This window comes from Daktulosphaira vitifoliae, unplaced genomic scaffold (assembly GCF_025091365.1).
Source record: "Daktulosphaira vitifoliae isolate Bord-2020 unplaced genomic scaffold, ASM2509136v1 Scaffold_4, whole genome shotgun sequence".
Taxonomy (NCBI): domain Eukaryota; kingdom Metazoa; phylum Arthropoda; class Insecta; order Hemiptera; family Phylloxeridae; genus Daktulosphaira; species Daktulosphaira vitifoliae.
Window position 1 is genome coordinate 2,223,484 of NW_026099575.1, and position 15,789 is coordinate 2,239,272.

At 24.1% G+C, this 15,789-nt stretch overlaps 2 protein-coding genes and 1 long non-coding RNA gene across 3 annotated transcripts in view; 1 reads left to right on the forward strand and 2 right to left on the reverse strand.

Moving 5' to 3' along the window:
• The window catches only part of LOC126905337 (C3 and PZP-like alpha-2-macroglobulin domain-containing protein 8), a 54,827-nt gene extending 40,018 nt beyond the window's left edge, over nucleotides 1-14,809 (reverse strand). The window contains exon 1 of the mRNA XM_050684939.1: nucleotides 14,681-14,809. The gene's annotated coding sequence lies outside the window, so the exon portion shown is untranslated. The remainder of the gene's footprint in view (nucleotides 1-14,680) is intronic.
• The window catches only part of LOC126905381 (uncharacterized), a 210,863-nt gene that overhangs the window by 185,211 nt on the left and 9,863 nt on the right, over nucleotides 1-15,789 (forward strand). The window lies entirely within an intron of this gene.
• Nucleotides 3,088-15,789, reverse strand: part of LOC126905339 (DNA damage-binding protein 1) — a 98,547-nt gene continuing 85,845 nt past the window's right edge. The window contains exon 19 of the mRNA XM_050684943.1: nucleotides 3,088-3,619. Within this exon, the coding sequence (XP_050540900.1) occupies nucleotides 3,608-3,619 (12 nt within the window). The 3' untranslated portion in view covers nucleotides 3,088-3,607. The remainder of the gene's footprint in view (nucleotides 3,620-15,789) is intronic.

Consider the following 15,789-nt stretch of genomic DNA (forward strand, 5'->3'; position numbering starts at 1 on the left):
AATAAATTGTTAATAACTCTTATAGTTAAAAAATTGTTGTCGACCAGTCATTTTCTTAATTAGATTATATCCTATTTTATAAGCTATTTAAATATGTATGTTGCCACTTAAAAAAATTAAGTTGACACATCTTTAAGTTATAAGGGTTGATTCTAAAAAGTAATTATTATCTGATAAATCAAGAATTATATGTAACTAAAATAAATCAAATTTCATTTTCCCAATATTGTATTTGTTTTTTGTAATCAAGTGGTTTATGATACACCGATCACTCCGTATGCAATTTTATTAATAAATAATAATATTAAGTAATAAAATATATTTTATACTATAATTGAACACTGTATTTCCGAAAATTAAAGTAATGTTATTTAAAATCCATTTAATAATTTTAATTGGGCATAAAACAATTTAATAAAACCATAATGGATGCAATTTTCACATAATATCCTCATAACGTCTAATCAAAAACTTACATAAATTATATATAAGTATATAATCTAGAACATATTGTAAAATTTTTCATTTGAATATAATAAAAATATCATTTTCTGACACATAATAAAAACACAATTTTTATATGTGTATCACAAATTCATATTTTTGTGATAAATTAGCTTCTGAAAAAAGCCATATTTTATTTTTTTATAAAATAGTTTATTGAGTGCTAATTTTTATTAATTTATTCCATAAATGAGAAATTCGAGGACGAGAATCCCAGAACATTATTGTAGGTGTATCTTATAATAGCATGACGATTTGTTTAGTATATGAAGTTTTAAATCACTGATAAGCCGTTTCTTAGATTGAAAGTGTTTTTAAAATTTCAAGTTTTTCAGTCATATTTTTAAAAAAATAATTTTAACCACTCAAACAAGAACTTTTAGAATCGAAAAATAAATCATAATTCTAAGAAATTATAAAGTTTGATTGATATGTGAATTTTTTTTTATTTTAACTTTTTATATAATAAAAATAGCTGTATGTTTAATATTCATAGCAACTTAACTATGTAAAGTTTTCAAAAATAACCTTTAGCCTAAAGAATCAATAATCTAATAGTAGAGAACTGAGAAGCGATACACTTAACATAGAATCGGTAACAAAAGGTGGGATGATTCAACTGATAAACTCATAATAAAGTTATACAACATTTCTTCCTGAACCCAAGCCGACAGACGTGATCCCGTATTACGTTTAAATATCATTAGCACTCGAGGCGTTCGTTCTTTCCGGCACTTTCATCCCTTTGATATTGGTCTCTCAAAATCGACAATATGGTTATCGAGAGTTCAACGCATAGAAGAAATAGCATTATTATTCGACACTCGTTGTGACGGCGAGAGAAAGTTATACTATCTTCTTCTTCAGAAACGCGTTGAGTATATATGACGTATAAATAATGATAGGTATGTATGTGTATTTCTAAAATTTTTTAAATTCCACATTAAACCAGCTATTTATTATCCTTACTTGTATGTACTATTAAATTCACGCATTTAATAAGGAAATCTATTTATACTCTCGATTTTTTAGCATCTTGAGACTAGTTAAGTTGGTTATGTCAAAGAATATTGTTTTATTTTGATATTGATCATTTTAAGAAAAATAGAAAATATATGATGAATGACGTTCTAGTGTTACAACTAATTTATAAAATAAAGGCTGTACCTGTTAGCACTTAAGAAAATCTAATCTTATTTGAAATGAGATTCTGACTCTATGGGTCGTACTGATTATATGTACTTAGTGATAATAAATAGCTGATACTCAAGAAACTAAAGTTAAATTAAATATATAGATAAATTGAGATATTTTTATAATAATTAAAATACTTTATGTCATAAAAAATTAAGTATGATATATTTATAATACTTATAGATGTATACATAAATAACTTTAATTTTGATCTAAAGTTTCGAACTCGTTGCAAAGTTTATTCTTCCTATTTGGGCACATATGGGAGTACAAGTGGTGCTTAGCTTTCCTAAGCCTTAGATTTGTACCACAAGCTATGATACACCAAATGTTCAAAAAGTTTTATTTTTCATTATTGAGAATGAGTATTCCATTTTGTATTTTTAATTTATTCACAAGTTTAATATAAAATTAATTTGTGATACTGTAGAAAACATTACTTTTAATGCCTTAAAAATCGTCATTTCTTTTTTATATTATACATATTTGAACTATGAAATTGGATCTACTATGTTTCATAGGATTAGAGATTGGGGAAGTGCTTTGCCCACAGAGTTACCTTGGAATCAATTAGCTTAGCACCCTCAAGTTTTTGACTGAATGCAAGCCTAGGATTCTCCCAAAAAAGCACAATAGAGAAGATAGATCGAAAATAAGTATGACATGGTTACTAATTATATGTAGTAACGGTGTAAAGTCGTGAGTATTTATCGCGGTTATTGTTCATTACTTGAAGTAAATACTGTATTTGTTATTTTCGTATTAACTCCTCCATTAATGTAACCTATCTTTCAGCTATATCATTTAATATATTTATATTATTAACAAGGATTGTTGATACCTTAAATTTTTCAAAAGTGTTCCATAATAATGGTTCAATGGTGAGAGTCAAATTAGTGTCTATATAAAAGTTCTGGAAAAATTGTATTGAATCACAAATTCAATCTTCTAGATTTTTATATAATATCCTAGTAGTTTCTTTTATTCTGACAAATATCTACTGAGTGTATCATCATCTGCCTGAATTTTAAAAGCACCTATCATTTTTCTTTTAATATCAAATGGAACGTGTGAATTAAAAAAATAATAATACCGTGGTTTCTGGCAATACTATAATTGATTACAAATTTTTTAAATTGGGATTTCTGATATATTTTTATCTATTAACTGATATTTAATCAAATCTTCTAAAAAGTTTAAATCTTGGTAATGTGCAACAGACATGGAAAATAGTATCAGGCTGGTCAAACCCGTGTTCACGTATTAATTCCTGGAACTTTTAGTAATTGACTTTCACCATTATATGAAGCAATAATAGGAGGTCTATCAAAATTTCTTTGTACTTTTAATGAAGTTTAAAGCTTAATATTTCAATGAATAATAATGGAATCTTTAATATTTATCCAATAATCTTGACGGATTTTTTCAGCGCGTATTTTAAGGGAACACATACGTGAGTTTTGAATTAAGAATTTATTTATAATTGACTTTTCAACATCCTCTACTAATGCTTCTGTTGTTGATATGAATACATGAACTTCATCTCTGTCACATATTTTGCATTTATGGAAAGCAGCAACAAGTTTTGACGTAATGAAATCAATTATTCCTTTAGTTGGCTATTAAACGCACAGTTTAGATAAACCAGGTTTGTTAAATTCATCTTAATTATGACTTACTTTTCTGATAATGGTGAGCCCATTTCTGCTTGTGCTGCTTCAATAAATACTTGATTATTAAATTATAATTTTGAAATAATATTCAACTTACTAGGTGACTCAAATGACTAGGTACTCGTCATAACTTCTTTTTTATCTTTCTTCAAGCGTTTTTGATTTCTTTTCGATCCTTTTTTGGAACTTTAAAATCTACTTCTAACATAATTCCAGGGCGTCCTTTTACCTTTACATTAATATGAACTCTCTATCTTCTTGTGATAACATTAAGTTAACGACGCAAAATTGAGTGATGTTAAACAAATCATCTAATTTTAAGCTCAATTATTCGTTTTTATTTCAGTATCTGATTTTCTTTATTGCAACTTTTGTGAATTTCTCCATTCATCTTATTTTGAAAGATTTTTATGTAATACTGTTAGATACTAATAGAAATACGCATATTTTGCAGAGAACACTGACATCTTTATTCCTAATTTAGAGCTATCAAGTATGTTCAGTTTTACATGATGTATTAAAAAGAAATACAGATAGTACTTGTTTTATTGACGGTAATTTAATACCAATAAATTTAGTCTCATCAATAACGTATTAAAAATATGAATCGATCTTTATGTAAAGTTTTCTATGGAGCCATTTAAAATTTTATCAAAAAAAGAAAAAAATGAGATAATATAGAAATTATTGTTAACATTAAAATGCATACGATTTTAAATGAACATAAAGTTTTAGTAGAACTAATAAAAAAAAATGTGAAATATGTGTAGTTTGGACAAATAATATAAAAGTTGATAAAAAATTTATCACATTTAATTAAATTTTTTTGTAAATTTTAAGTGAATTTTTAAATAATAGAAATTGTACAAATATACAAATTATTAAATTTAACAGATTTGCATCATAGTATTTTTGATGACAGTGATGTTAATCATCGTCGAATATCATCCATACTTGTCTAAACTATGTCGAAATTACATTGTGGTGGGTTCATTTATTTTTATTAGAGACAAATATTAAACTCTTGCTTTTAACACAATCCAAAATCGCATAAATTATTTAAAAAAAAGTAACGTAAACTATTTGATAGAATAGGTTATTAAAAATATCAGAACACGGCGAGATACTTGTATAGTGTTTATGTTTCCCATTTGTGCAACTAAAATATACTAACTAACAACTTAAATTTGTGTTGGTATTTATTTTACTTAAATGTTGTGTTAAATCATTGAACCAAAATTTTTTAAGTCTACTGTGATATACGCATTTCATAGAACAAAATATCTGATTATAACATCCGAATTGCCAGACCTATCACATCTTTCAGCATAGAAATATAGAAAAAACATATTTTTCAAATTTTCTTGATATATACAAGGCAGGAAATTTTCAATACCAAAAAATCTTACATGAAATATTCTAAATTGAAAATCCTATATACAAAAAATTAATTATTTTAAATTATTATTGATGATAAGTATTGATATTGAATAGATGAATAAATTGACACGAAAACATTAATCATAATGATTGTTTAAAATTAATAACAAATCGAAATATTTTAATTTTTAGTATTTAGTTAGTTTCAAAAGTTAATCTTTAAACTAAAATTTTAAAATAAAAAAGCGAAAGCGCTTATGTATTTATTTTTATCACTGAAAGTTTTTTGTCACCTTTATGTACAATATAATAGTTTCAGAGAATGAAATTTCTGTAGAAACATAAAAAATCTTTTTTATAACGATGTTGTATTATACCGTATTTTTTTGACAGCATGCCCTGTTTACTTTAGTATTTTCCTAGAGTCTGTAAACATTTTACCTTACTAAAATGTTCTTGACATTTTCTCGTAGTATCCATAAGTCACTATTTTGAAATGTAAGCTTATGAAATTGAAAATAACTTCAATAGATTACATATTAATTCCTCGGATGTAAGCATCCAGTAATTATTAACTACATTATACAAATTCAAAAAGTGAAATATAAAAAAAATAAATATATAATATTCTCCGAGTAGCCATATTAAAGATATTTAAATAAATTATAATAAATAATTATTATTGTTAATTATTACTAATATTTCATATACATATTCAATACATGAAATTGATTTTTTTTTTTAATATTTTACTGCGAAATATTTACAATTTATATCCTCCATAATTAGAATAAAAAGAAAAAATATATAGTAAACATCTCAATAAAATGTTTCATGTTTTAATTTTTCATTATTTTCGTGTACAAATTTAAAGAGAAACTTTAGTATTAAGACAGCATTATAAACTATAAATCATAGTTTTAATATTAGTGCAAAAAAGTTTTAGTAAATTGGCTACAAAGACATTTAAACTTTTTTACACGACAACAGTTTATAATTATAATTATGGTTAAGCTATTTTTCTTGTAATTTCAGAAAAATTTGGTTTTTATTATTTATATCATAATTAAATTATGACATAAACTAACTTTTGAACTTTCTATTGTATACAGGAACTTGAAAATAAAATAATTTAATAAACAATAAAAAAAACACTTGCGTTTTCTAAATTATAAATTTGACAATTTAATATTACTATAATAATTTAAAATTTTAAATAAATGTTTACAATATAAATAGGGAAAATGTATGCCCATTTTACAGACATAAAAATAATTATAAAATTACCTTAACTTGTTTTTATGCTTAAAACAGTTAAAAATTAGTAATTTTATAAAAATAAGGGATAACAGAAAATTTATGGTTAGTGTTTGTAAAATCGTATTTTCTGATAAAAGGCAGTCCCTTTTCTATAATGGCTTTTGATAATATTGCGTATTACCAGAAGTTTAGTAGTTTCTGTACGGCCGACTAAAGGTCAGTGATTAAACGAAGAGGTGCTAGTCAAAGCACGTAAAACAAGTTAATCAAAATTTGACCTGTGCTTGAAAGAAGACATTATAATCATTCTAATTATTGTAAGCATCGAATCTCATTTTTTATGTGCATTATACATATTTATTTAAATTGAATATAGAACCCTTATAATATACATAAAGCATGTATTCGATAAAACCATTTATATGTTCATGAGGTTGGTTTTTCATGATATATTGTTTGGTAAGTGAACCTTTTTCATATTGATCTGTAGGCTGTTATATCATCAAAGGTATCAAAGAACTATTCTTTGCCTTTTAGCACTAAATGGTATTAGGTCACCTTTATATAAAAAATATTACAAAAAATCCAATAAGAAGTCTATACTATAATTTTTAATAATTTGATGTAATTCTTAAAAGTTTATTATTTTTATTTAGCATTAAAAATTATAAATCTATTGTGAACTATAAATTCATTATATTTTAATCTAATTAATAGACGAATGTATAAAAAATATTATAAATTGAAAATTTAAAATATATTTTCATAAATTATACAAAATTGTTTTAAATAAGTAATTGCGTAATATAGCGTGGTCTGCATAAAACAAATGAATATAAGTAACACTATAGTCTAAAAAACATGTGTTATTTTGTTTAACAGACTTAGATGAAATTCAAATAGCCTATTTTATTTTATCTACTTGTATTCCGTTTATTTTAAATTTACAAAAAATTATTGCGTAATGTTTTAAATTGGTAAACTAATTAAAAACAAAAAATATGCTATGCAAGAAGAAAAATGAATATATTAAATTTAAATTCAACAATAATCTTCATTTAAAAACAATTTATAATAATTTTGTAATATCTGAATGTTTCAAAAGTGATTTTATATTTTATTATTATTATTTTTATTTTTTAGTCATATTTAACGTTCTCTAATAGCTATTGCCTATAGCAAAGAGGGCGAGACAACCTACACATCTCAGCTCATATAAAAATACATATATGTATTTCAATTTCATTCATGATATGGATATGTATAGATTACAGGTTATTATATAGATATATATTCATAAATTTCTTCACATAGTACACATAGTACATAACTGTTTCAATTGAAATACATAAAAACTAGGTGATATTACCAAAATTAATTAAAACTAAGATATTATTTTGTTGATATTGTATTGATATCTGTCCATAAACAATCATAATATTTTTTATAGCATCCCTATGAGTGTTAATCTTTAAATTCAAATTTAGCAACATTGAAAATTTATATAAAATTAACCTTAGTTTATTCATTTTTTTATAATGTTTTTGTTAATAAAATATATTATTTAAAGATTGTCAATGATGGCATTGTCAAAGTTATTATTTTTCAATTTCTATGAAATTTTATACAATCAAAATTAAATAAACTTTTGTTAAATGAAACTAATTGAATCATTTTTATTTTAAATAAACCTTAAAGAAATAGACGTTTTAATTAAAAACTGTGACAACACAAAATAATAAGATATTGATTTCGAAACAACTCAAATTGTTGTTTATTATTCAACATTAAAAATGTATAAATCTAATTCAACATAACTAAGTTATTTTCTAAGGGAAGAAACTTTCAAATTTGAATTTGACATGGTAGGTATGTAATTTTTTTTTATCGTTATACTAAAAAAACTTGTTTTTTGAGTTGTTGTATGTCTGATCTGAGCCGTTGAAATTACTCTAAAAGACTGTTTCTTGTTTTTAAAATGAACTCATTATTATTTTATTTATCTCATTTGAATATTTTCATTATAGCTAAAATATTTCCTTGACATCTTAATCATTTTATGAATATATCCATAAATTTTAATATTTATGTCATTATGAAGAAAATTATTTTAGGAAGTTAAATTTTATTATAAGTAATCAAATTTAAATAGTGATAAAAAGATATAACTCTTTACCGATTAATTTTTATTAAAATACTTAGAAAAATATTCATTTATTTATGTAATGCTAATTATCTTATATGTTATTTAATAAGTGGTTTCATTATTTATAAAAGTTAAATTGAATTCTTATATTTTAATATTTTACTACAATGCTTCCTAAATTTAAATTATTAGATTATTAAGATATTATATCTAAATTTAGAAATATCTAGATATTTATTTAATATTTCTAATCGCGATACTATTTAAATAAATTCAATCAAATATTTAACTATATTGTACATTAAACTTTTTAATGGTTTAGTATTTTATGTTAATATTACTAATAACTCACTACTTATTATGACCATAGCTTTGTTCAGTATGTGAAATGTTTAGTTGGCCTTGTCTACTTAACTCAAACAAAATTTCTTTAAAATGAAAATAATGATAGAAAAAATTGATTTGTTCAAACAATATAAAAACTACATAATCTCCTGGCGTCTACAAAAGTTTCCACCCCTGTAACTCATCTTAACATCTCTTGTCATACTTTTTAACTTGAGAAAGGCAATATTTTTTTATTGTTTTTATTTTGAGAAGCTGGAAAAAGCTACTAAAAAAAGTTGCGACATTTTGTGATATATTTAATGGGCGTTGTTCGTGGTATTTGACTTGATTAGCTTTAACATTAAAACTATAGTTTTTATAATCAAAAAGTATGTCAAGCGAGTATTATGGCGTGCAAAACGGTAACGAATTTTTTTTTGTAATCGAGTTTCCACTTCATTAATGATGTCTATTAAGTTTATCGGTTTTTAATGCATTGTGATATTGTGTGTGTTGCTTTGGGTCAACAATATTGGCGACTGCAGCATCATAAACCTACGACTAACAACTTTTTTTTTTATAAAAAACTTTGAGATTGACGAGTTTTTCTAAATTTTTAATTATCATTAATAATTACCGTTTGCTGACTTATTGTTACATAAATATATTGTACTTTACAGTACAATATATTATATATACAATATTTTATTATTATACTATTCCTTAGATTACATTAATTCAACGCAAAGATAATAATTAAGAGTTATCTACTAAAATTAAAAATAAAAACATATATAATATATATATCAAAATAGAATTACAATTTCAAGTGCGAAGAATGTGTCTTATATTTTTAATTAAAATATTTAATCTGAAAATTTTCTAAACAATTAATATTAAAAATAAAGCTCTCTATATTATTGACCATAGAATTATGGTGATTATATAACATCAAACATTTATTAACCCTATAGTTAAACTCGTCACAGAGGTACAAAAAATTCGAATTCGATGATTTTCCAAAGAATTCCTCAGAAATTCCTAAGTATATTTTGTATTATGGTGTCGGGTATGTATGTCACTGAACACTATATTAACGACAAAACACGCCGTGTCAAACACCGGTAGTACTTAATAGAATGACAGGGAAAAAATTTGTCCACTTGAATTGTGTATGATTATTTTTTAGTGCAATATGCCATACGCATTTTAGCTTATCAATAAAATGACTGAGGAAACTTTGTTGATATTGCTTTTGGGGCAAGAGCAAAAATAGCGGATTATTTGACCAAGTAATCATTTAATGATGCTGTGTAATCATGAGCTCGAGATATAATACCAATAGCCGAAGACATAAAAAGTAGGCTGTAAAATAAATAATAATATATTATATACCTCGTGCCCAGACACAAATATACACACTGCGAGTATTAAACTTTTATTACTTCAAAATATAAATTTCTCTGTTTTATCGTTGAACTAGGAAGTTAACGCCCATACAGTGGCGCCAGACATGTACCGTATATGTATGAATTATTTTTACATTGATTTTTCACTACAGGTATTAAATGTTGTATAAAAGCAATAAAAAATATATTTAACATTAATACAGGTGTATTTAAGTTTTCCAAGTCGATAGGTGTAGAAATTATTTGTCCACTTACTGAATTTCTATGCAAGTTCTCTTTTGCAATTAAAAAATCGTTGGTAATACATAAATGTCAATAAGTCATCGATTAAATAAAAAAAAAAAATCAAAATGACTAAAAATAAAACTACATATTAACTAAAATTACAATTTATGAATATTAATTTTAACCAATAAACATTTTTAAAACTCATAGGTCCATATTTATTATGAGATAATAAAATAATTTTTTTTAGAGTAATTGCATCTAAAATGATTAAATATTTATTAATTTATCAATTACAATAATAATAAAAATATTTTCCGACCTATAGTATTTAAAACAAAATACTGTTATTTAAAAAAAATCTAAAATTCTTTCTTAATAGCCGATTAAAATGTCATTTTATATATTTTATCAAAAGAAAAAAAATCGATTAACTTTTAAATCACCCCAATCAAAAAATGTAATTTTGAAAAGTAATTTAATTTGGATTTTAGTGAATTTCCGATCATTTTATAAATTGAAAAAAAAATGGTATAATATAAAAAAAAAATCATTTGATAATACTTCAAAACAAAGAGGTTGAAAGTTTGTGTTCAAATAATTTTGGTATATTGTTATTATTGGTTAGGTAATTTTGTTTACTTTTACTAAAAAGCGAAATGGACAAAATATGTACCAAAAAGTGAATCAGGAAACGATCCGTCAAATGAATCATACGTCGGATATAATACGATATATATTTCAGCTGTCTGTATACAATTTAAATGTTAGTTGTTATGTGATAAACGTTACAGAAGAGTAGCAAAAAAATCCTTGTGGGATTTATACGCTTTTTGTTGCCTCGAAACTTCATTGTAAAATGAACATTGTTCAAACAAATTTTTATGCTATTTGAAAATTCTCCTGAGGTCATCTCGTTTAAAAGTATAATAATAATATTTTATAATATTATATTCTTTTACCTTAAGTTGGGAAGCTATTCGTTATAAGGTTATAAATTGTAACGATTCGCGGAAAAGTTCATTGTGATAATATCACAATATTATTGCGACCAACCCATCTTGACTTTTTATACTGCAATATTTATTTCGAAAATATTATTACTAGACAGCATCTAATTTATTACAATGTTTCGTTTTTCATTAAAAAAACAAATTTAATATTTACATTAAAAAATATTAAATTTACATTTATCTCTATATTTTATCATGTTTTACTTGTATTAAAATTATTTTGTTAATGATGTATTTTATTCTATTTGCATTATAGCTTGAAAAATATTTAAATGAATTAATTTTAACTCCTCTACAATATTAAACAAAAAATAAAGTTATAATATATAGTAATGCTTATTAAATAGTAAGCTATTCAATTGTATGTTTTATTTCTATGAGTAATATATTTTATGCAATTAGATTAAATTTAATCCATAAAAATTTAAAATTACATTTTATTAAATATAATAAAAATTTTAAATTCTTTTAAAAACAAATTATCATTTTGTAATATACTACTACAATTTATATTATTTGTTTAATTATGATGGTATTATAAATGATTATGTAATAATTAAATATGACTAATACTTTAATAGAACAAACTATATTCGAATGAAATAATTATTTTTGGGCTTATTATTAATTTTTATTATTTATTTTCTCCTACATGACAACACAAAACAATTTTATTTTTATGTTTATAACAAAACAATAATTGATCTGTCCATAAATTTGTCTACAAATTTATTATTAAACTAGAGGAAAACTAATGAGCTATCAAGTGATGTGCAAATTTCTTTAGAGAATTCGTATTCAATAGGCGCCTACTTGGAATTATCCGTATATATCGTGTTCTTCAAAAAATAACTAACAATATCATTTATTTCTTTAATGTTGCACAAAAAAATAGCGTTTTCAAAATAGATGCAGTAAAATGTTTTAATATTTCTGCCGGGGAATTCGTAATTAGTCAGACAAAACGAGTACACTGGATTGGTATGTAGATGCATACCTAGTATATTTGTCATTTTGAACCAAAACATCGAAGGGATTATTCATTAGTTATCGTTGTGTTGATTTATTACTGAAAAACTGTCGAAAGACATTTCATACATTGGAAGATCAGGGCAGGGAAGATTTATGAAAAATCTATGCCGAGGAAAACATTAACGAGAATTACACTTTAAGAGCCCTTGTAAAATTACAGTACGAGTATTTTAAAATATTTTCTACCCGTTACCGAATCTGTGGCCAAGAAAGAGGAAAAACTACAACAATAGTAAAGCTTGATATTTCATTCGTCTGGTGAGCGAGGAGTAGACGAGAGATAACAAGAACCGTGTAATCCGTTTTTATCGTTGCCGTTCGTCTTGAAATAGCTTGCACAATAGTCGAAACAATGGCTTAAACAGTCGAAGGAAGTAGATATAATAACGCCGTGAATATTGTTGTGCAAACATTTTGTGAAACTATTGCGGTCGCTCGACTCAACTAAATTATGGCTCTGAAAATTGGCTGTCGGAATAAATTTCACCTTTCTCGTTGTATAATCCAAGTTGTTTTCAACTTTAATAACCAACGAAAATGAAATGTATGTATCTACATAAATTCACATGTTCGTCATTTTGAAAAATACATTACATTTTTCAAAGATCTTAAAAATAATTATATGTGTCACGTAATTAAGCGGCACGCAACTTTCTTTCAAAAAATAAATATTTCATTTTGTTTCAAATTATAATGTATCATAATTATTAGTGGTTATAGGTGTATTGTATTTTTGATATTAACACTTCCTTTGGTATATGATAATTCGACTAAAATTAGCTAGTTCTAAAACAACCTCCTTGTTGATGACCGAAGGTAGATATTATTTCAAAGATCAATTTAAACTAATTGTTAACTGAAATCATATCATTTTAAAATAGATTAAGACATATGTCCGAACACCATCAAATTACAATAACCATAATATTTATTGAAAATAACGAAAATACTATTTTACTTAGAATTAGTGTATACGTATCACTTGCAAAAATTTACTATTATAACTTAAATATTTGGATCCTAAATAAAATTTGAATAATAAAATAAAGATTTAAAAAATTTCATTATGCAAAATTGTTCTTTTTGTTTTATACAACAACATACATATATTTTTTTTAGAATATTTAATTATGTTAATTAATAATAACACATTTTAAACATAAACTTTCTTTAAAACTAACTTTATGTTTTAAAATATTATCGTAATTTTTAACGCAAAGCGTTTCTTAACAATATCAAAAAAATATGTTTTTTTTTATACAAACTACATCAGTTTATGTTTAAGTGTATTCATTTTAAAACAGCATAATGAAATTATAATTTCTGTTTTCGTTTTATAATATATATTTTTCGAAATATTTAATTTAAAATAATTTATTTGCCTTTAATGATGCATTGTTATGAAATTTTTGATTATTAAACTTAAAATAGACAAATTTTGTAAGCAAACTGTTGAAATAATTATTAGCTTGATTTTTTAAATTAAAAACTTTTATGGATGTTGTTTGTGACTCGTAATAGTTAAATTTATATTAAATTGTGGTCTAATTGGAATTATGTTCAATTAATATAAAAAATGTTAATTTTTATCTTACATCTATATCATTTTATACTTAAATTTAGCCTTTTTTGACAAACTAAAAATTTTTAGAATACAGTATTAATAATAAAATTTAGGTAGAAAGCTTTCTTGAGCATCCTGGAAATACTTTTTTAAATCTTCATCTAACTTAAAAAAATTATTAATGTATATTGATCATGCTATATTATATGGTTTTCAATACTCAGAGCATTGAGAGATGAATATTTATTCTAAATTCCAACATTTTAATGTAAAAATTAATTTTTCAGTAATTTATTCAGTTATTTTAATAATTAAATCTTCAAAATAATTGTTTATAGCATTTATTAAATAATTTGATTATTAAAATTTTAATTTTTTACAAATTAAATAAAATAGACAACTCATTTAAGTTTTAATATATTAAAACATTTGCATATTAACTTCTAAGATATAAAACATAATAATTTTTATTATATTGAGTTTTTATTGAAAATTTCCCTCAATTTCACAAATGATAATTTTAAATGGCCATTTCTAAAATTGTTTTTCCTGAAATAGTACTTTATTTTTTAGATATTATTTTGTTTTATAAAGATTAAAAAAAAACATAGATGTAGTGAAATTGCCTACACAGTCAGCCGTTCAATTAATCAATTTTATGTTTTGTAGTACGTATATTTTCTTTTGTTATTACTTACTTAAACAATAACGCTTTTAAAATAATTTTGAATATAATATTCGAATTTTTTTTTATCTTACTCTCAATAAAATTGTAGTATTTAACTAAACTATACATTAGGTTTTATACAATAGATTGCTATGTTAAAATTATACGTAGTATAGTAGATATGTTTCAGAACTGATTGTATTTATACATTTCTTAGAATGTATTGGAAAAATAAATAATTAAAAATTACACTATAAAATGTTAGAGCTTAAAAATATGTACTTACGGTCGTCGAATCAACGTGGAAGAGGATCGTCACATAATACAGTGCACGTACCAAAAGTCATTCCGTCACAGACTCCAAGAGCGGTGTGATTTCATCAGTGAGCTGCATCGCATTTTACCACCCCGTGGGGATGATCGAGGAACATTGCTGAGGAGGGAGGGCAACGAAAAGGGATGTACTGGAACAGTTGGGAACGACGGACGATCGGCTACCATCGCACGCAGACGCAACCCTTTATCCCACAATCTTCCCAGCCAACAATTTACCGTCACCCTTCTATGGATAATTCATCCCTATTACCTATGCTCCCGTATACTCGAGTAATTTTTATAACGATTATTATTATTATTGTCCTTTTGTTTTATTATATTTTTTACAACTCCCCTTTACTCTTCCCATTATTTCCGCCAACAGTAATTGGCAAAACAATACTTCAAAAATAAATTCTTGAGGTTTATTTTAAACCTTTCTTTTGCTAACAAAAACTATTATTAACAGCCAAAAAGAATATCATCTCAACGTCCTCTATATAAATTATCTTGTTTATATTTTTTTTTTGCGCCAAATAATATTTAAAGTTTAAAATTATTCACACATTACAGTATAATCATGTCTTCATCAAGCGATCAAAACATTATTAACAGTTATGAATTTGCAATCACGTCTATTCTTTTTATATTATTTGTGTTATACTATAATGATCGTACGATATTTATGCAATCAAACGTTGTTCTATGGCGTTGTTTTCTATTAAATAGTTTAGATAAAATTTATAAGATGTCAACAAACGTAGTAACAAAATTGTTTGTTCTTAAGAATAAAAGTAGGTTTAAACAACAAAATTGTGTTTTTAAATAATTAAGTTATTCTGATTAATTATTTAATATTCCAATATCAAACGATTAGGTTTATTTATTTTTTAATAACTCATTTTTTCATTATTCTATGTTTTTATTTAGTGTTACTAGATAAAAAAAAAATAGATGAATTTTTATTTGTTTGTTGATCATTATTTGATAGCTATTTTCTAGCACCATATTTTAGCTTCGATGCGTAGCTGAGAAGGTATTGGTTTTACTAAGATGTGTTTTTTTTTTTTTTTTTTTTCT